The 21,857-nt window shown below is 50.4% G+C and overlaps 1 protein-coding gene across 1 annotated transcript in view; it reads right to left on the bottom strand.

The window, feature by feature from the left end:
• Nucleotides 1-21,857, bottom strand: part of LOC144177985 (ATP-binding cassette sub-family C member 2-like) — a 603,957-nt gene that overhangs the window by 67,670 nt on the left and 514,430 nt on the right. The window contains exons 22-23 of the mRNA XM_077705540.1: nt 19,253-19,354; nt 19,008-19,178 (exon numbers count right to left, since the gene is read on the bottom strand). Coding sequence (XP_077561666.1) covers nt 19,008-19,178; nt 19,253-19,354 — 273 coding nt within the window. The remainder of the gene's footprint in view (nt 1-19,007; nt 19,179-19,252; nt 19,355-21,857) is intronic.

Raw genomic sequence — 21,857 nt, 5'->3', positions numbered from 1 at the left:
TGACGGTATTTCGGACCCTACAAGATTCTACGACCTGTTGGCCAACTTACCTACGAAGTGATCTCCGACGTGACTCCGGCACATCACGACGACACACGCGGCCCGAAGTCGTCCACGTGGTTCGCTTAAAACCTTTCTACGGACGATGACGAACTTTTATTTTTATTTGTTCGGACTGGCGCTTATGTTAGCATCGGGTCCATGCACTTTTAGAGGGGGGTAATGCCGCGAACCATGCATTGTGTTTATTTGTGTTTTGCTTTTACCGCCCGGCTGCGCCGGTCTGTGTTATCTCTGTGCCAAGGGAAGCGCGTGTTCCATTCTTTCTTTTTGTGTGCGGCATGTGTTATCTGTTCTGATAGGGAGAGCATTCCGATCTAACGTGAACAGCCCAGAATAATCTTCTTGGATCTACAATGTTCTAGATGTGAATCGACGGTTCGAGAACCACGCGCGCCAAAAGATAAAATCCCGCAGAGCAGACGCCGGCGTATTCGACTCGCCTTAGCTCGCATGCGTACGTCACTTTGTTGACTGCTGCTTCGCCGTCTCTGTATTTTTTGAGTTGTTAGGGGAGCACAAGTTCGCTCCAATAAACGTGTTTTCCTTCAAGACAACTGCGTCGTCTGTGGCTTCGTGACAATATACAGTTGGAAGGTAAATTAAACTGTATTATATCGCTGGTACATAAAAAGGTAAATATTGTTACGAGGAAGGCGCAAGGAATACTGGTGTATTAGCAGGTATTTACACAAAATCAGTCCGAGTGGAAATAGTCACCAGTCCGGCAAGATGGCCGCAATACGAGCGAGAGACCAATCCTCGTCTTCCTCTTCGTTCCCTGTCAGCACTAGGCGCATAGCCGGCATGGCGCGGGCACATAGCTCCATGGTCTCTCAGGCGGCAGCCATGAGGTTTCACCACATCATCCTCGGAACACAACCCCAGGGACGAAAAGCACCGTCCCGGTGCTAGGTAGCAGGTAGAGGTGTGGGTGCGTGGTAGGGCTTGAGTCGTGTCACATGGACAATATCTGATTGATGGCCACTTGGTGTACCCGTTAGCAGTACTGGCGAAATCTCGTAGGTCACATCTGTTACCCGGCGCAAAACACGGTACGGACCGTTGTAGCACGACAGAAGTTTCTGAGACAGGCCCAAACGATGACTGGGTGACCACAACAAAACGAGTGTTTGTCTGTTCGGACCTCCGTTTGTGCGGATGGGTCGAAATGCCCCAATATAGGGGATGCTGTAAGCAGAGAAACCAAGGTTGGGAATGCTTCTGCTTGATCGGGGCCCCAAGAAAAAGTCGCGTTTTTTCGGAGAAGCTCGGTGAGGGGACGGGAGATAGTGGCGAAGTCCGCTATAAAGCGGCGAAAGTATGAGAACAGGCTGACAAAGCTCCGCAGATCTTTGGTAGACTGCGGCTTGGGAAAGTGCTGGACGGCGCGAATTTTCTCAGGATCAGGTCTGACTCCATTGGTGTCAACAAGGTGGCCAAAAATGGTTATTTCGCGGTGCGCAAAGCGACATTTCTTCGAGTTTAACTGAAGACCCGCCCGTCGGAACACGTCAAGTACGTCGGCAATTCGGTGAAGGTGAGTGTCGAAATCGGGGGAAAATACGACGACATCATCTAGGTAACAGAGGCATGTGGACCACTTTAGGCCATGTAATAGAGTCCATCATGCGTTCGAATGTGGCGGGCGCATTGCAGAGGCCGAACGGCATGACTTTGAATTGATAGAGGCCATCTCGTGTTACAAAGGCTGTCTTCTCTCGGTCAAGGTGGTCAATCGCAGTCTGCCAGTATCCGGATGGGAGGTCGATGGAGGAGAAGTATTTGGCACCATGGAGGCAATCAAGGGCATCATCTATACGAGGCAGAGGGTACACGTCTTTCTTGGTAATGTTGTTTAAGTGGCGGTAATCGACACAAAAACGCCAGCTGCCATCTTTCTTCTTTACTAAGACGACGGGGGAAGCCCAAGGCCTCGAAGAAGGCTCTACTGTATCTCTGCGGAGAATGGTGTCCACTTCCTCCTGGCTGATTTTACGTTCAGTGTGGGACACGCGGTAAGGCCTTCGGTGAATGGGGCTGGCATCGCCGGTGTTGATGCGATGTTTCACAGCGGTTGCCTTGCCGAGTGGACGGTTGTCAAGGTCAAAAATGTCTCGGTAAGAGTATAGGAGATTGAGGAGCACACCGGCGTGTGCGGGTGGTAGGTCGGTGGAAATCATCGCAGCGTAAGGGTGGTCGGGTTTTGGAGTTCGCGATTCGTCGTTGGAATGATGAAGGTTATCATCGACGATCAGGGTGGCAACGTGGTAGTCTTCGAGAAGGAAAATTGTTGCGAGCGACATGCCCTCCGCTAGGAGCTGCGCAGCGGGGCCGAAGTTGATGAACGGTAGCTCAACGTGGTTGTCAGTTATAGTAACCAGGGTGTGAGGCAGCGCCACATTCCGTGTGATGAGCACCTCAACAATGGGCGAAACCTCGTATACGCCGTCTGCAACAGGAGGGCTCGGTGTCAATGGGACATAAGCGGCAGTATACGGTAATAACCGGGTGTGGTCTGCGGATACGAACCGTGCCTTCTGCTCAGTTTAGTCAATCGCGGCGTCGGAACACGGTAGCTCAAGATGGAGTATGCCTTCGGAACAGTCAATTAGGGCAGAGTGGGCGGAAAGGAAATCAAGACCCAGTATAAGGTCATATGGGCATTGGTCCAACACTGTGAAAAGAACAACAGTTTGTTGGTCAGCGATGTTGACACGGGCAGCACATACTCCGGCAACCAAAGGCGCACCTCCGTCAGCGACACGCACAGCACAAGAAGGGGCAGGGGTCAGTACTGTACGAAGACGACGACGAAGGGCAGCACTCATAATAGAAATTTGCGCACCAGTGTCAATGAGGGCCTTGACGGGCACACCGTCTACCTGTACTTCCGGTAAGCTATGTTGAGCCGGTATCGTAAGAAGAGGATTTTGGTCAGGGGTCGAAAATGCAGCGTCACCTCCGGGAGCTGCATTTCTCAGTTTTCCGAGGAGGTGCGTCCGCCCGGAACCGGTGACTGGAAACGGCGAGGCTGCGGCGAGCGGGACTGATGGCACTGCGGAGATGGAGAACAGATGAATCGGGAAGGGTGGACGGAAGTTTCGGCATACAGCGACGAATCGGGATTTATGAAGCGGCGAGGTCTGGCGCCGACGGGAGAAGAATCAACAGGGGGCTGTAGGCGCGTCGAAAACCAGCGGGACCGGCAGTAACGGGCCACATGACCGACCCGACGGCAGTTAAAGCGAATGGTCTGCTGTGCGCCATTCTGCTGTGCGCCATTCAGCGAGGTTTCTTGTCCGAGAGCGAGGAAAGTCGAAATCAGCCCGCGGTTCGGCGAAGGCGGAGTTGGGGCGGACATTGCGGCAATTCGCGGCGCAGGTGGTAGGAATGCCCATGGTCGCAGTTTCTTGGCGCACGACGGCCTGAATAAGGGGCAGCATATGCATGCCGCTATCAGGCGCTTGGTTGGAAAGTGCCGGTGCCATTGCCTCCAGCTCCCGACCTACGATCTGAGTGATACTTGCAGTTCGGGTAGGACTAACCTCAGCCGCCGAAGCAGGGCGTGGGGGAAGGTCCTCACACGACGAAGTCGCGGCAGTGTTGAGGAGGCGGGCGTACTGCGGCGTGATACGGCGACTTGTTGCCTGCTCGAAGCGACGGCACTCTTTAATTATTGCGTCGACACTCGTGCAGTCCTTGAAGACAAGCAGGTTGAAAGCGTCATCGGCGATGCCCTCCAACACATTCGCTACTTTGTCGTCTTCAGACATCTGGTTGTCGACCTTTTGCACAGTGCGGGAACATCCTGAATGTACGCAACATACGATTCAGTAGACGTTTGCGCATGGGAGGCCAACTTGTTTTTGGCAGCAAGGCGGTTAGCTTCGGGCTGGCCGAAAATGGCGCGGAGCTTCTGCTTGAAGTCGTCCCAGCTGGTTACCGTGGCCTCATTGGTGTCGAACGAAGTCTCTGCTGCGCCCCTCAAAGAATAGGAGACGTTCGCCAGCATCAAAGTGTCGTCCCAGCGGTTGTGAGAACTAACTCGCTCATACCGGCGGAGCCAGTCTTCAACGTCGAGGCCATCTGTTCCATTGAAGGTACCGGGTTCTCTTCGATGGGACACGATGACGACCGGTGCCGTGCTAACCGGCGCTTGAGTCGATGACATGGTCTGTAGACCGATGTGGCGACCGCTACGCAGCTCCGTGTCGGGTGAATTTGACTGATAGGGATCAGACCGCAACCTCCACCATAAGATGTTACGAGGAAGGCGCAAGGAATACTGGTGTATTAGCAGGTATTTACACAAAATCAGTCCGAGTGGAAATAGTCACCAGTCCGGCAAGATGGCCACAATACGAGCGAGAGACAAATCCTCGTCTTACTCTTCGTTCCCTGTCAGCGCTAGGCGCATAGCCGGCATGGCGCGGGCACTGGTCTCCCATGGTCTCTCAGGCGGCAGCCATGAGGTTTCACCACATCATCCTCTGAACAATATAATACAACAATCAAAAGGAGATTTATTGGGTTTGTCAGAAAATATGTAAGTTCTCTTCGCCTACGGTTCACCGGCAATAAGCTTTACAAGCGGAAAACCTTTGGCGAGCAATGTTTTCGCGAAAGCTTCAGTAGATTCTCCAAAGAGCTATTAACGTCGCCAGCCCATGGCAAGAAGCGGCCTCAATAGCTTTTTCAAGAACATTTCGCACAGCTCATGACAGTGGTACGGGTCACTGTTGCTAGCGCACCACATCAGCGGACAGTCTGCGAGGTGTGGAAATACGGTGTTTAAAAGGAGCTTACAAATTTGTCCACTGTGTCGAACTGCCTGTACAGCGCGATCCTCCTCAAATTTCTTCACTTGTTCGCGGAATTCGTCGCAGCGTTCTTGCAGTTTTTCTAGTTTTTCGTATAGTCTGTTTGCTTTCATTTTAAGGCGGCGGGCATTTCTCTTGGTGTTATTGAAGAAGCCTTTCAGATCGAAGCAAGTCTTGAATTCTCGAGTCTCAAAATTACGTTGGCCGCATGATCCGATGTCCGTGAGAGCGTACAGGATTGGGTCTGCCTCTGTAGGTGAGGGCGGTTGATCTCTTTCTTCATTCCCAGTTAGGCCCAGAATTGAACGTTCAATTGTTTCATTTTCTGAAACCATTGTGCACACTTGCCCTTCATTCCGTGCTTTAGATGCCGACGCACACGCCTCGAGCAGCGGCCGAACAAACACCCTCCTCCTTTTTGGGCTTCCCGGCTGCATGTAGTACGTTGGGTACGACGGAAATCTTCTCGACACAGCTGTTGGCAGCAACAACTTGCGCTTGAATCCCAACGTGTAGTCATCCTCTTTGAAGTGCAGCGAACAAACGACCGATCTGGTGCTTGGCTTCCATTGGCTGCCCTAGTGATTCATTGATGATTGTAAGGTTTAACGCGCCGACGCAACACAGGCAATGAGGCGTGCCGAAGTGGAGGGCTCCGGATCAATTTTGACCACCGGGGGCCGAAATCTCGTACACACGTGCGTTTTTGCTTTTAGCCTTCATCGGAAAAGCGGCCGCGTGGCCGGGTATCGAACCCGCGACCTCGTGCTCAGAAACGCAATGTCTTAGCCGCTGAGCCACCGCGGCGGGTTGGCTGCCTTTGTCGATCCCTTGACGGGAGATGTTGTGCAGCCAGGCATTTCGGAGTCGCTCTTTGGCTGGGAACTCGTGGTAGTAGACGCCCGGGGTTTTCGAAGAATTCTACTTGCAGCGCTGCACGCAGCAGTTTTGGGCACTTCATAGACAGGAGCACACTAGTACGCTATATTACACGCGCAGTGCGCGGAATTCTGCGAAACAAAATCTCAAAGCGCTCACGCGAGCTTCAAGACTCCCGCCGCTGCTGCTTTTCGCGCCCGAACCGGAGTCTGCGCCGATACGTGGCACCCCACCGCGAGTACAAGCGGCAACCATAAACTTCGCTTCTATGCCCTCTCCCGTCGCCGACGGGCGATGCTGCAAACCGCATTAATCCTTCCAGCCGTGTTGTTTGCACGCTTAAATTCCGGTTCCACGCTTCTGAAGCTAACATGTGCAGATAATTAAAACTGGAAGCTGAGCTAATTCGGCGCTCTTCATAATGAAAAACGACAAGCAGCGTAAATGGTAGACAACATATAATCACGCAAAAATACGCAAGTTCTCACTGCCAAGTAGTTTTTAAAAAATTTATGAATATCCACCCAAGCGGCCTATGAGACTTCACACATCAGGTTTCACACATACGGGAAACTCGACCGCACATGCGAAATCAAACCACGATTCAAACGAAACACGAAAAGAAGAAAGCAAATCACAAACACATTACCGATAGTACACAGGTGTTTCTCTCACGCAAAGCAATCAGGGACGCAGCGCATCTAAGCATTTTACGTCCCTGTTTAACGAGTAAATAATCGGTTTAGTAATAACTGTGACCTTCTACAATTTCGCGGCATTTGGGGACATTTGTTTCGGAGTAAAATTACCGTGCCTGAATTCAAACATGAGACATCCCTGGCGCTGCTGAGCCTGTGTTTGGCAAGGTTAAAACGCGGCCGTTTTAAAATTGTCTTTCAATTAACATGGTGAATGGCAGCAGTATGGGAGTTTTATTGTCCAGCACAAACGGGCTGCAGTGTTTAAACCGTATTAGCATTGTAACATGTTGTACAGTCATATTCCCGAACATCGCGGGAACTGGGTTGCGGGAGCGGCCGCATCGCACTCGTCCTTTTAAACCGTGAAGAATTACCGCCATCAAAGAGATAAAATTCTCAGACATTGAAGACATATCTTTGCCGTGAATTGTGGTGTTATTATTTTCTGGATGCGTGAGCTAGAACGCGAGTGAACGACGTTTAAAGGAACGATGATCGTCGATATTCTGTAGGCGCCCCGAAGTGAGGGCCGCGCGAGCAGTCACCGATGTGTGGCGCCCCCGCCGAAAGTAGCGGCGGCAACTGACAACTCCGCTGTCACGCGCCTGCACATTGGCGGCGCGTCAATGGGCAGGCCGAACCTAGTTTCCATCGAGCGGCCGTGTCTCGGGGCACAAGTTTCCTGCTGGCGTATGCTATCGGGTGAAGCGTGCCCTCGCATCGCTGCATGAGCATGGCGCCGAGGCTTGTTTGAGAGGCGTCAGTGCGGAGCACGGATGTCTGTGAATTCCGGGAGTCTAAGTGTAGGAGGGCTAAAGATGCGCCGTTTGAGCTCTTTGAAGGCTTTTTCTCGAGCGGTACTTCACTTGACAATGTTGTTTTCCCCTTTTTTGGTGGGTTCGCTAAGAGGTGCGCTGATCTCGGCATAGTTGGGAATAAATTCGCCATAATAGCCTGTTAGGCCGAGGAATGCGCGAACTTGCCGCTTTGTTTTCGGTGCCGGCGCTGTCTGGATCTTTTCCAGGTTCTTTTCTAGCGGTGCTAGTTCACCTTGTCCAATTCGATGCCCGATGAAGTCGATCTCTGTTGCCCAGAACTCACACTTGCTTGGGCGTACGGTCAGTCTAGCCGCTTCAATTCTGCTGAAAAGTTCTCCGAGTGATGCAACGTGCTCTTCCCACGTGCTGCTGGCCATTAATACATCATCGTAGTAACGATGAACACCGGGGACACCGTTGACGATTCGTCGCATCAGCTTGGCGAAGACGGCGTGAGCGGTTTTGATTCCGAACGGCATGTAGCGGAACTTATTTGTCAAGTCCCGACGTTGTGGAAAAGGCAGTCTTGGATTTGGACTCCTCCGAAACAGGAATTTGCCAGTAAACCCTTACAAAGACCAATTTGGAAAAGTACTTTTTGCCGCCTGCGGCCGCAAATACGGCATCGGCTCGGGGAATCGGCAACTAGTATGTTGTTGAGTTTTCGGTAGTCTACGACGAACCGATTGGTGTGGTCGGGCTTTTGGTGTGGTCGGCTCACCAGCAACACCGGGGACACCGATTCTTCCACGATTTCCAGGGCCTTCATGTCCTGTACTTCCTTCTCCATGTTCTGCACTGTAGCGAACGGCAGTGGGTATTGTTTTACGTGAAACGGGGTGTCGGTGGTGAGCTCCAGGTGACATTCCAGCAAATTAGTTTTTCCCGGAACTTTCGAGAAAATCTTAGAATGTTGCTTCAGTTCGGCCTCAATTTGGGCTTTTTGCGTTGCTGTAAGGTTTGACGTCAGCGATGCCTTCCGTCTTAACAAAGTCCGAAACCGGTATGCCACTGTCTTCACTCGGTTCGGATGCGCCGCTTATCTCGTTGCACACCGTCTTTTCAGGGTTGGGTTTCCTTTCTTCGTACTTCTTCAACAGGTTGGCGTGAAAGATTTTGGGCCCACTGCGTGTCTCGATGACGTAGTCAGCTTCCTCTTTTCTTTCTTTCACCTTGAAAGGTCCTTTCCAGTGGAGAAGGAGCTTGTTGTTATCTGTCGGGAGAAGGACTAAGACCTTGTATCCGGTCTGGAATCGTCGATTCCTCATCTTTCGGTTGTACAACTTGGCATAACGGGCTCCTGCCTTCTCTAGTTCTTCGTGCGCTACGCGACAGGTTTCTTCCAGCCTGCTACGAAGGTCGGGAACATGTTGATACGTAGTTTTGGTCTCTTCATCCGGAATTGCATTACTCCATATCTCCTTAAGGATGGACAGGGGACCTCGGGCGTGGCGGCCGTACAGTAGCTCGAAGGGAGAGAGTCCGAGGCTTGCTTGCGGCAGTTCTCTGTACGCGAAGAGCAGTGGAGCTAGGTAGCGATCCCAGTCCCGGGGTTTCTCTGCACACATGCGCTCCAACATGAGTTTTAAGTTTCCATTGAACTTTTCAACCATCGTATCTTGAGTCGCCTTTTTAGAATCTTGAGTTCAGCTTTGCGTGCTGTCTCCTATCGCTCCGCTTTCGCAAGTTGTCTCTGAAATTCTTTCTCCCTTTTTCTTTCAGCCCTCTCACCTCTTCTCGCGCTGCAGTCTTTCTGCTCGTGCTGCCTGTCTTGCGGTCTCAGCCTATTCTTGTGCTGCCTGTCTTTCATCTCGTGCTGCCTGTCTTGCTCTCTCAGCCTCTTCACGAGCTTTCTAAGCTTTCTCCTTTTAGTCTTTTTTTTTCTGCGCGACCCACTTTCGTAGTTCGTCACCTGACAGGCCCAGTTTGCAGCCCAACGCTACAATTTTCTCTAAATCCATGATTGCAAATGTATCGCAATCTAGTCACAATACTCTAGCCTCTAGCTAGATATATCTACACAGAGAAGTCAACAACGAGAGCACTAATTTATAAAGGCAGTAGCAATCTATGTCACAAAAGTTCCAGGCTCTTTCTCCTCCTTACCGCTCACAACAGAGGTCCTGTCACGGACGCCAGAAATTGTCACCGTTTCCTTAATTGGATGCGCTGTTAGAAGATGTGGGGAGTCGACTCAAGCGAGCAGTCAACCCCACAGAATCTACAGGGCACAGGTGACTAAGGGTGGCCGTCTGATGTGGGGCTTTCGCCGACCAGGGCGGTAAGAATGAGTGAGAGCCCTAAACGAAAACAACACAAACACTTATATTTTGACAGGCAAAACACTGTACAAGCACGAGTACATCTAACGTAAACGAGAGGAAACTTAGAATGGATACAAATACGAGCGACAGTTCAAAAATTAGACAAAATGATACAATGAGGAGCGTTAACAGATAGATATTACGCAGTAGAGTAGTTAGCTAAAAAGAAAACGAACAGTTCGATGCATATGTGAGACAGAGTTCCACAATATTCACCGACCGGGCCGGACGATGCACCGCTGTCGAAGGCGATTGGGCTACCTGTGAAGCGTGGCTTCGTCGTAGGCCAGGCCGTCCGAGGCGATCACGGTGATTCGAGGCCCGGGAGTACGTTGGAGTCTTCCAGGGCGCGGGTCGCCGATGGCGTTGTGCACAAACTCGCAGATGCCGTTGTCACATCGCGACGTCCAAACGTAGCTGGTTTGCTTAAGCGCGGCTTCTCTTTTTATAACTGTGCCGGCGCGGAGAGAGAGAGGGCACAACACACAACGCGCCCGCCGCCGTCGACCGAACAGCTTCCCTCTTTCTCCCTTCTGGAATCATCGGCGCGCTTTAGCACTGGCAAGGCCACGCGCGCCCCCTCGAAAAAACTCGAAGCTTCGGTGAAAGCTGAGCGGCGGAGCTTTTGTTTTGGTATTTTCTTGCCGGCGAGCCGGCGAGTGGTCGCGTTACCACCGCTTCGTTCGAGAGCATTTTCTCGGGGCGTATAGAACCGAACTGAATGAATCGGACGACTTTAACAAGAATTAGGCACTGTACAATAAAATTAAAAAATATATATACAGTTCTTTTAGGCGTCGTACGCTCGAGTTTCTGACAGAGGGCTTTATGGACAGCTGCTGGATAGGTGGCATATCCAACATGGCGTCTGGAGGTTTTCTTCCTCGGGGTGCGGCACATATCCCATTGTATGGCTGGTTCCAATTCTTTTCCCAGGGGCTCCTTTTGTGCTAGGCAGTGGCCTCTCTGACATATTTAACGTTATTAGAAGACGCAATTTAGGATCATGAAAATTGAGCCAGGCCTGCCCTATATGCTGTTGCAATAACGGTGCATATTAGGCTGTCTTCAGTGCAGATAAATTTCTTGTAAGGCATGCCTACCAATACCCCGGTCGTGATCAGTGCCTACATCATAAGTTTTGTCATTTTCTTTTTATTCCAGCTGTTCCTTCGTATCAGCGCTTTACAATGTGGGAGAAATGGTCAAATATTTCATGTATTTTTGCAAGTGTGTCATCGATTCAGCCGCCACTCTGTTCGGCGCTTCCAATGCTTCCCAAGTGGCAGTTTTCTGAGATCACATGCTGAGCTTTTTTGAGGTTTTGTATTTGGGCCACGTCGCGTCATTCATCGTTCGCCGGATAGAACTTGCGGCTGTGACAGGGTCGCGAGAAATTCTAAAATCATGTTAACTTTTCTGTAACTAGAAACCGTACACTCGGTTTTAATCTTTATTAAGACACATTTTATTTCGTTACTGGTTCTAACGTAGGTTTTTCTTAGGTTTAGAGAACCTGGCGTTCATCTTCTGCACCCGCCTTTATGTAGGTGACCCAATGGTAGGTGCCGCCACAATTAGCATCGTTTGGATAGGCACTTTGGTGTGATGGCGTCAGTTGCCGGCACGGCTGGCGACCGTGTCTTCCGAGCATGCGACTAGCCATGGCATGTAGAACGAACTTCACTGTGCAAGCGCGGCGCTTGCTTAAATCGCTGATCGTTTGTTCCATCTCGGCCGTGCTTCTTTTCACAATCGAATTGCCGCTGTTCTGTACTCCCGATTCGGGTGAGCCATGGGATCTCGCTTCCTCTGCGGTAGTTTCCTGTTAGCAGCGATGACGTACTTCCGTGGCCGCTTCAAGAGCACGGCTGATAGCGGGCGGCTGGCCAGCCCGGAAAAACCGAAAAATGAGCCTGATAACGCTATCGCGTTAAAACAAACCCGTTCTAGCTTGCTGCTTCGCAATGCTGGTGGCACATTTCAGAAAAGTAGCCTCTAACAGGTACCCTCTACATTGTGGAACCAGCCTAGACTAACGTGCGAAGCACTGCAACGTCGCCTCCGAGTCACCGACCTTCGAGCCGACGGAGTACGCCAGCGAGGCCTAAATGCAGTGATCGCTAACGGAGAGTGGCTCGGTAAAAATAACGCGGCGCCTCTTCGAGGTGGTTGAAGGTAAGATTTCCATGTTGTAACCAACGTTTTGAGAGGCTTGTGCCCCTTGTGGTGTCAAATAAACTCAGTGTGTTACCGGCTTCACTGCACGGGCGATTGTCCGCAACTGGAGGTGAGCGTTGTGCGTGAGAGGGCGCCATGCCAGGAACGTCACTGGGGAGGCCGAACGGTGCGAAAGCAATGCGTATTTGCGCGGGTCTCGAGCAGAACACTCACTCATTCACACTCGCGAGCAGAATTAAGTGTCCGCACTGTGAACGGCTTTTAGGTGTTTTTGTTAGGCTGTCTGTGGCAGGCGAAGGTGAAGTTGGCCGGTCAAACGTCGAAGGGCCGCTCTTCTTGGGAAATACAAGTGGTGCCCGCCGCGCCTGCTGCGAGGAGGGCGACTGCCGTGTGCCGCCGGCGATTAATTGCTTTCTCTGGAAAGCGAGACGGTCTGGGCCCCGTTGGAGCTCTCCGTGCGCTAGGCGTGTGTAGCTATAACCAGCTAACACCATTCGAGGGAGCATTCTGTAGAACCGACGGACGACTGCTTATTTTCTTTTCTTTTTTTGTGTGTGTATGACGTCATGGTTTCGGGACTGGCGTCATGCTGCCGCTCTGGGTGCACGTGGGCGCTCGCTCGCGTGCGCGTCCAGATCGGCAGAGGGGCGACAAGAAAAGTGATATCATGGGCGTCCTCCTGTCATGACGGCCGCTCGGCGTTCGTTTTGTCCAAACCGAACGTGACACGAATAAACGGCGCCGTAAATTATTGTTTACGCTGCGATCGCCAATCTAATGTACCATTAGTGGTCTCGTAGACACCCATGGCAGCGGAAAAAAAACGGAACACGAAAATTCCGTGTCAGTTCTCCTTTAAGAATAGGATAGACATGCCAAGCCAGGATGTGAGGTCTTCCCATAAGGCCATAACAACCCCACGGCGACATGGATTCCCAAAAGCTGTTTTCTCTCAAGTACAGTCAAACCCGACAATAACGAACCCGGATAGAGCGAATTATGCTATATATCGAAGAAAAATAAACCAGTTACGGAAACACACGCGAAACATACTCCCTATAACGAACTCCACATCTGATATATCGAACTCAGCGGGCCCACACTGGCCGCCAAAATGCATGGCCCCAGAGCGGCTATTGAGATGTTGATTGGCCGCGAACACTGAGAAAAGGCCGCGACGGAGACATTGCGCGTCGTATGGAGTGACATGACCCCCGACACTTTCCGTAACTGTTTGCGACGCGCGGAACTCACGATGGAACCCGCCCAGTCAGTGAGTCCAGACCAAGACGGCAGCTAGCCAACCTTCCCGATGCTGTGCCGAAATTAGTGTCCTTCGAAGATTTCCTGAGTGTCGACGACGACGTTGCCGTCACTGTAAGCCCCTCGGACGAGGGCAACGTCAGCAGCACCGTCGTAATGCTGATGAAACGCCCCGTGGAGGCAGAGGTTGTCGCGAGTGAAAGCCGTCCGACGCTTAATGAAGTGCTTTCGGCAGTCGATGTCCTCCGCCAATATTTCTGCCATATTTCTACCAACTGGCGCAAACAATGTCTCCTGTAAAAAATGCTGTGGTAGTTGACGCTGCCAAAACGAAAGAGAAAACAAAAATCCCCGCTTTTTTTTGAAGCAGGCAATTAAGGCGTTAAGGCGGAAAGTAGCTTTATTATTTGCAATAAATCGATTGTTTTGTTTATGCCAATGACATACTTTTGTTCCTTTCTGCATGCGGGGATGGCAAGGGGATTCCCGCGTATTGCGAACTCGTAACAATAAATTCGTTATAGGCGGATTCGGCTATATAGAACTATTGGATATATCGAACTAATCGTAGCGCATATTGCAGTTCGCTATAACCGGGTTTGACTGTATACTGTTATATTCGTTATATTCCACCGTACTACGAAGCGAGAGGCTGCAATCGAGCGGCCGCCTGTGCCCGCCACTGCACCGCTTCTCGGGCGCGGGGCAAGCGAGGGACAGGGCGATCTCTGGGAAACAATAAACGCTCACCCGATTTGTAGCCGGGGAAGCTGTAGTTCATACCATAAGCTGCATGCAGCACTATGGAGGCTACATTGTTGTCCATATAAGGGCCACTGAAAGCGCCTAACTCACCGCGAAGGAAAACGAGAATAGGCGCCGGGGCCTTCACGGTGAGTTAGGCACCCTGAGTGGGTGTTCTATTGACAGCAATGTAGCCTCCACAGTGCTTCATGCAGCTTGTGGTATGAACTATAGTCGTGTCTACGCCAGCATTGCGTAAGCTCCTTCTTCGCGGCGCTCAGCCCTGCCGCCCTGTCTGGGCGCCTTCGTAACGTCCTAACTTCCGAGGTTTCCCCTAAGACGGTCATAACAATTTTGGCGACGAGGGCAAATTCAGTTTTCGTGCAAGTCATTGCACATACTTCGTTCGTGTTCAACCATGCTCACCACCTACGGTGCCTTGGGACCTTTTCACGGGGAAGGAGCCGCGTGGACGGAGTACCTGGAGCGCGCTAAAATTTTCTTTGACGCCAACAACGTTCCGGACGCGAAGAAAAGATCGGTATTCCTAACCTGCTGCGGACCCGCAACCTACTCGCTGCTGCGGAGCCACTACGTGCCCAAGCCGTCCGTTGTGGTGTCACGCTTCAAATTCAACAGTCGCTCCCGCCAACCTGGAGAAGCTGTCAGCGACTACATCGCAGCCTTGAAAAAGCTTTCTTCAGAATGTGAGTACGGCACTTTCCTACCGGACATGCTTCGTGACCGACTAGTTTGGGCATAGCTGACGCAACAATGCAACGCCACCTGCTCGAAGAAGTAAATTTAACGTTTGACTCTGCGGTGAAACTCCTCGTTGCAGTGGAGACCGCGAAGAATGACTCAAGCATGTTGATGAGGAAACCGAGCGTGGAGGAGACCCAAGAAATTCATGTCGTGAAGAGGGCGCCGGGGCAACGGCAGATAACTTGCTACCGCTGTGGAGATGCGCACTACGCAACTGATTGCAAGCATGCTAAGGCACGATGTGGCGCATGCGGTAAGGTGGGGCATCTTGCAAAAGTATGCAGTTCAAAGAAAGCGATTGGCGCTGAGAACTAAAAATCACTTGAACAAAGGATTCAAGAAAAAAGGACATCCAGTGAATGGTGTAGGGAGCGCGAAAATTCCTTCGCCTTGTTGGACACCGATATACGAGACGTGGTCAGTGGAAAGTTCCGGAATGGTTCCGCCATTTTTTGCACTTGTTGAAGTAGCCGGATAATAGCTTCGAATGCAGCTCTACACGGGGGCCACCGTCTCCATCATGGGAGAAAAAGCATTTCATGGGCGCTTTCCTGAGCTAACAATAGAGCCCTCAGACGTTGTTCTGAGAAGCTATTGCAGAAAAATAACCCCTGTCAAGGGTAAAGTTACCGTTCCGGTATAGTTTCGCAACCGGCAAGCGACCTTGCCGCTGTTTCTCGCCTTTGACCAGTGCCCTACACTCCTAGGAAGGAACTGGATTAGTGCTCTCGATCCAGACCTCACCGAAATTCAGTCCATCAAGTCACTTTCGAGCGTGGATGAGCTGCTTTCGTGCTACAAGAACGAGTTCTCCGAAGGTCCTGGAACCCTCAAGGGAGTGACAGCCAAGCTATTTGTAAACGAAGGGCAGTTGCAGAGCTTTTCAAGCACCGCACGATTCTGTTCGCACTTCAGGACAGGGTTGCAGAAAAACTGGAAAAAATGCAACGCGAAGGAGTACTCGTACCAGTCAGAAGTCCGAATGGGCAGCCCAGTTCCAGTTGCGAAGGAAGACGGCCGCATTCAGGTGTTCGGATATTTCAAGCTGACGATTAATCCGGTCGCGGTGCTGGAAAAGTACCCAGTGCCGAGAGTCGAGGACCTGTGGGCCAAGCTTTCCGGAGGTCAGAAGTTTACGAGGCTTGATTTGAAGGATGCGTACCAACAAGTGGAGCTGGACGAAGAATCACAGAATCTTTGCACGATCGACACGCCGCAAGGTCTTTTTAAATACACCAGGCTTCCCTTCGGCGTTTCCTCAGCTCCAGCCATTTTTCAGAGAGAAATGGAGAACTTGCTGCAGGCCTTGCCTCACGTCGCCGTGTATTTCGACAGCATCATTGTGACCGGAAAGAACGACGCCGAGCACTTCACAATTGTGAACCATGTCCTGCAACTCCTCGAAGATGCAGGCCTGAAGCTTAAGCTCGAAAATTGCACTTTTCTCGAGAACGAGGTAGAGTACCACGGTCCGACAGCTTCAAAGCTACCTGGGGCTCATCATCTCTTACAGGCGTTTTCTACCAGACCTGTCATCAGTGCTCCGACCGTTGTACTTGCTGCTCGTGAAAGACGCGTGGTGGAAGTGGACAGCGAAAGAGGAAGAAGGTTTGAATAAAAGCAAGGAGCTGCAAACTTCCGCACCCGTCCTACAGCACTTCGACCAGACAAAGCCCATCGTCCTGAGCTGCGATGCTTCGCCGTACGGCGTGAGAGCTGTTCTCGCACAGCGAGACGAAACTGGAGAGCACCCAGTGGCTTTTGCATCGCGTAGCCTTCTGCCAGCAGAAAATACGTACAGCAGCCAACTTGACAAAGAAGCCTTGGCCGTAATATTTGGAATCACCAAGTTATATCAATACCTGTGGGGTCCTGATTTCGAGGTAGTGACGGATCACAAACCCTTGCTGGGACTGCTGGGACAGGACAAACCGGTTCCGGAGCGGTCCTCGTCCCGAATGACTAGATGGTACAGGTACCAGCTCATCTACCGACCGGGAGCGTGCATCAGCAACGCCGACGCCTTGAACCGGCTGCCGCTACCTGCACAAAAAACGTACGTCCCACAGCCCTCAGATATCTTCATGCTTGAAGGATCCTATGCACGACTCCTGTCTCCTTCGACTATTTCTAAGGGAACCCTTTGTGACCCCGTACTGTCTCGTCTGCTTCGAGCGTTAATGTCAGGTGACGAGATTCCGCAAGGAAAAGAATGGTCGCTGTTTCAATAGTGCCAGACTGAGTTCAGCGTTCACGAGAACTGCGTTTTGCTGGTTGCCCGTGTTGCTATTTCCGAGTCCCTGCAGGGAGACGTTCTAAGCTTGCTCCACGAAACACATCCTGGAGTGGAGAAAATGAAAACAGTCGCGCGAAGCCACATGTGGTGGAACGGACTTGACCAAGGCATTACCGACAAAGTGAAACACTGCCAGGCGTGCCAAGAAAACCAGCGCATAGCAAGGAGAGTTCAATCGACTCCCTGGCCGTTCCCGAAAAAACCGTGGTCGCGACTACATGTTGACTTCGGCGGGCCATTCAAGGGCCATTACTTCTTTGTTTTGGTCGACGCGTTTTCAAAATGGGTGGAAGTGGTCCCGGTGACTTCACCATCTGCGGAGAGTACTATCAAGTGCCTGCGGAAAATTTTCTCCACGCACAGATTGCCGGATACAATTGTATCGGACAACGGCACTGCGTTTACCAGCGACAAGTACGCTGACTTCCTCGCTCGCAACGGGATTGGCAGAATTCTCGTTCCCCCCTACCATCCTGCTTCGAACGGCGCCGCCGAACGTGTAGTCCAAACTTAAGAAAGCTCGGCCGGGGGATTTTCAGACGAGCATCGACCACATCCTCCTCTCCTACCGGACTAAGAAGCACTCGTTGACAGGGCCGACACCCTCTGAGCTCCTCGTGGGGCGAAAACTTCAAACAGCTCTCGACCGGCTGCATCCCAACCTGCGAGCAGACGTGGAGTTTAAATGACTGAAGATGAAGCTTCGCTGTGACGAGAATGCCCGCAAGGCACCTATGTCGTCGCCCGGAGAGCCTGTATTCGCACGAAAGTTTCGCCCAGACCCTGATTGGATTCCTGGAACTGCCCGGAACAGACATGGGGACCACGTTCGACCGGGAATCGCTCCCTGCATTATCTCCGACGACGAAGAGCCGCCGCAAACCACACTTGAAGCTGCCGAAAGCGGTCAGACCGACGCCGGAGGCAAACAAACACTGGATCTACTGTTTATGCCGACGCCTCAGCCGCCGAGCATCGTTCGCCATCTGAGCCCCGCTTCACAAGCAACGGGGCCAGACACGAAACTTGAACCGCAAGAGGGGTCGGACCGCCATCTTCGGCGCTCGCGCCGACGACGGAAAGCCGCCAGCTATTACGCACAATGAAGACAAGCTCCCCAACTGGTGAACTCATCAATTGGGGGAGGAGTGTTATATTCGTTATATTTCACCGTACTACGAAGCGAGAGGCTGCAAGCGAGCTGCCGCCTCTCGCTTCGTAGTACTGTGGAATATAACGAATATAACATACTTACTAAGAAACTATGTCTTTAGTCCAGCTGTTTCATGACAGCATTTACTGCAGGCCCTGTGATCATGTACATAAGGATGATTAAATAAGCATCAATATTATTACTAAGAAGAGGAATTGTGCCAAGTCTTCCGGCTATATACCGCCTTCGCTGTTTTTTTCGGTGAGGAGCGAGCACTGACCTTATCCCTTCGGAGCGCGCAATTTACGACGTTCAACGGCCCGACCAAGCGTTATAGCGAAATTCTGGTTGCACTGCACCTGTTTTTATAGCCAGCAACATAGTGGAGTAATTCGGAGGTAAGCAGGGGCTGATATACACGATGCAACTTGTGCTTGCTGTCATAACCATTTGTTTCGCTTCGTGGAGCCATGTTGTTGAGTGTCTGAGAAACACCAGAGACGTCGGGTAAAGCGTTTGAATTAGGGTTACCGAGCGAAGTTAGTGAAAGCCCAGGTTCTTATATGCATTACTTAATGCCTTTTTGCAAAGTTCAGGTACCAAATAAGTTTTCTGCACAAGGTAGTCGTGCTATGTGCCAGAAGATTTATTTTTTAAGATTTAATACCCAGTTCCACCACACCACGGAAAGATAATTTTTCTCGGTTCAATCACAGCGATAAAGATTTTCTGAACTGTTTTGTCAAAACTATGCGATCAACTTTTGAGAATTTATGCTAATGCTGGTCGACACTGAACTTGGCTAAGTATCGTTTTTCTGGCCGGGACCGTGGCTAGTCAGTCGAAACGTGAAGAACGGATTACTTCATCCCGATCCGCCTTCCCTCTACGTACTTCTGGTGACTGAGTGCAGTTTTGACTCAGCATTCTCTCTCCCTTCGTTTCAAAATGCCTTCGTATAAAAATTGTCCCCCTGAAAAAAAATGCCTTCAGAACATACCTTTTCCCTGGGCTGTACAGTGAAAGTTACGTCAGTGAGGACATTGGCTGTGACGCCTGGCCGGTAAGACGTGGAGTACGCCAGGAACTGAATTTTGCCGACCGACGGCCAATGTTCCCCGAGATCTGCACTCAGCACGTGGTCTTCATTGTCGGCTGTCAGCATGTCGGGCTGCAGAAGTAAAATGAAAAGCCCGGCCGATTCCCATTTTTGCGCCTGTGAGAACAAATCAAAGAGACAAATACCTCGGGGGTCAGTTCTGTGTACTCGAGGCAGCGTTCGAAAGCTACCATCATTTGTAGCGTAGTAAACATCACCACGCACAGTGCCATCATTTGCAATGGAACCTGCAAAAAAAATTTCTGTTAGAAATTGTAAATCAAAATTGCCGCCCTTAAAACAAATCAATAATCCACCATCACCTAGCCGTTAATGCGGGGCTGAGATCAAGTACGACTTATTGCATATTTTATTACGAAATATCCACAGCGCCGATGACATCACACTGGGGGAGAGCAAACTACCCATTATAACAGCAAAGTTTCAATCAGCTGCACGTCGGCATTGCGGCATGTCGCGCGTATGTATGGCGGAGATGTGAAACACAACACAAGTACACGTAAGATCGCCGAGGTCGTCAAACGAAAAAAAAAAGAGTGAATCAAAACTCGTAACACTACCTTCGTTAAGAACGAATCCCTCCAAATACCCGACGGGCGAGTTCCGTTCTCGAATGGTCTGGGGAGAACAGACAACGAAAACAGCTCACCTTAAGTGTTCGCTGTTTTGGATAATGAGGAGGTAAGAAATAATTCTCCACGAATATGCCTGTTTGATAGTGAAAAATTGCATGAAAAAGTTAAAATCGTAGTTTTTTTACCGGAAGCTTTTCAATTATTCTCATTTCAGTTGTTTTGTTGCGGTCACAATAAATCTCATGCCCATTTAAGAAAAATTAAATGTAGAGCTGACATTTGTGGCCTGTGCTGTTTTTGGTAACCGCGGATTCTCGCGGTTCTCATACCGTGCACGCATATTTCATGACTGATCTCACGTTTGCTTCTCACAGATAATCATGAGGTTATGCAGATATGACTTTGACGTTCCTACAAGGAAGACCCAATGCGCTTCAAGCTCTAGCTGCCACACTCAACCTGGCACTGCCGATCCAGGCTGCAGGTGGCATATTCACCTCAATATTTGTATTCTATTACTTGACATAGCGTCACGCTATACATAAGAGATTTCTTTTCGTATTGTAATGTTAAGCCTCGCAAAACAGTATGAGAAAAACGCCAGTTTTGCATGTTAAACACCACGGGCTGGTTTCATTATGGTCAGATTTGAGGGTATGTGCAGGGGGGATTAGAAGAAATATGAACGCCAAAGTGCACAGCCTCCGACGTATATCGTACCGTATGGCTGAAAATTCGGTGAACTGCACAAATGTAGCGTTCTTACTCATATCTTGATAGTGTGGCCTACTTTTAGGGGAAGTGTTTGATCAAGAAGCAACGCCGCTAATTTATTTCCAGGCGCCTGTTCGTCAGACGGTTAGCCCGGTTTTGATCGTAGTTATTTTAATACCCCCGGCACATCTTCACCCAATTTATTTTACCGTACAATACACAGTCATCTGGAAAAATATGATTTGACTGTTAAGCGGCCGTGACGAGAAAATTCAAGTTCTTTTTTTTCAAAGATGGGGTGTTTTTAGTGCCCCCAGCGCTTGTGCGACAGCAAAAGGTGATTTATTCAGTTGGAAAAGAAACATTTTAAGTCAAAATTTTAATTCTCCCACCAAATTGTGGGTTTCGCGGTGTAAGCCCGGACGTGATCAGGGAGGATACCTGAAACGGTAGTTAGTATGCTTGCTAGCGCTGCTACGAACGGGGAAACGTTTTTTTAACTGTCCGCGTTGATACCATCTCATGATGATGGTTTGATGTTTATGGCGCAAGGCCAACTGGGGCAAAGAGCGCCAAAACAATAGTCATATATGAGAGGTGATACCTTAAACACTAAGTAAAATCAGCAAAAACAAAAGTAAAATCACAAAACGACAATGAGCATGGCTGGTGTACAGGGCCAGATTTCATGATGCGTGATAGGAAATGAGGTTTAAAAACTTGACTTCTGACAAATGCTCAAACACACGTTTCACGGAAACAATGGCTTCGTCACCTAGAAAAAACGATGGATGTAGGGGAATATGTTGTCTGTAGAGTTCCCTGAAGTGTTTGTGTCGTGTTGTGTGAAGTGCCTTGCATGTGATTAGTGTGTGCACTACGGATAGGGCCTCTCCGCACCTGCTGCACTGGGGTCCCTTGATACCATCTCGTCACAAATATTCACAGCATGTTTGGAGGGGGTATTTAGAAAGCTTGACTAGGAAACCACGGGATTAACGGTGAACGGGGTATACATGAGCTTTTTGAGGTCTGATGACGACATAGTCTTGCTGAGTGAGACACCAGAACACATGCAAACAATACTTGAGGAGCTAAAGTCATAAAGCACGGCCGGGGGCCTAAAAATAAATATGAATAAATCGGAAGTAATGAGGAGTAAGCATACCAAAAACGTCCACTTCAGCTTAGGAAATGAAACGCTAGGCGAAGCAAAAGAAAATAGCTGCCTCAGAAAGATGGTTATTGCTGACCTCAACCACGAGGGAGAAATCCGGCGCAGAACACGTATGGGCTGGGGAGAACTCGGCAAACACTCCCAAATAATGATAAGTAAGCTATCTCTGTCACTCAACAGAATAATCTACAACCAGTGCATACTGCGGGTGATGGCACACGGAGATGAAACTTGGCGCCTTACAAAACAACCAGAAAGTCTGCT

This window comes from Haemaphysalis longicornis, unplaced genomic scaffold, assembly GCF_048455015.1.
Source record: "Haemaphysalis longicornis isolate Haplotype H1 unplaced genomic scaffold, Haemaphysalis longicornis Haplotype H1 scaffold_1, whole genome shotgun sequence".
Classification (NCBI taxonomy): domain Eukaryota; kingdom Metazoa; phylum Arthropoda; class Arachnida; order Ixodida; family Ixodidae; genus Haemaphysalis; species Haemaphysalis longicornis.
Note: the sequence above shows the minus strand (reverse complement) of the source record. Positions and strands in the feature narration are given on the sequence as shown.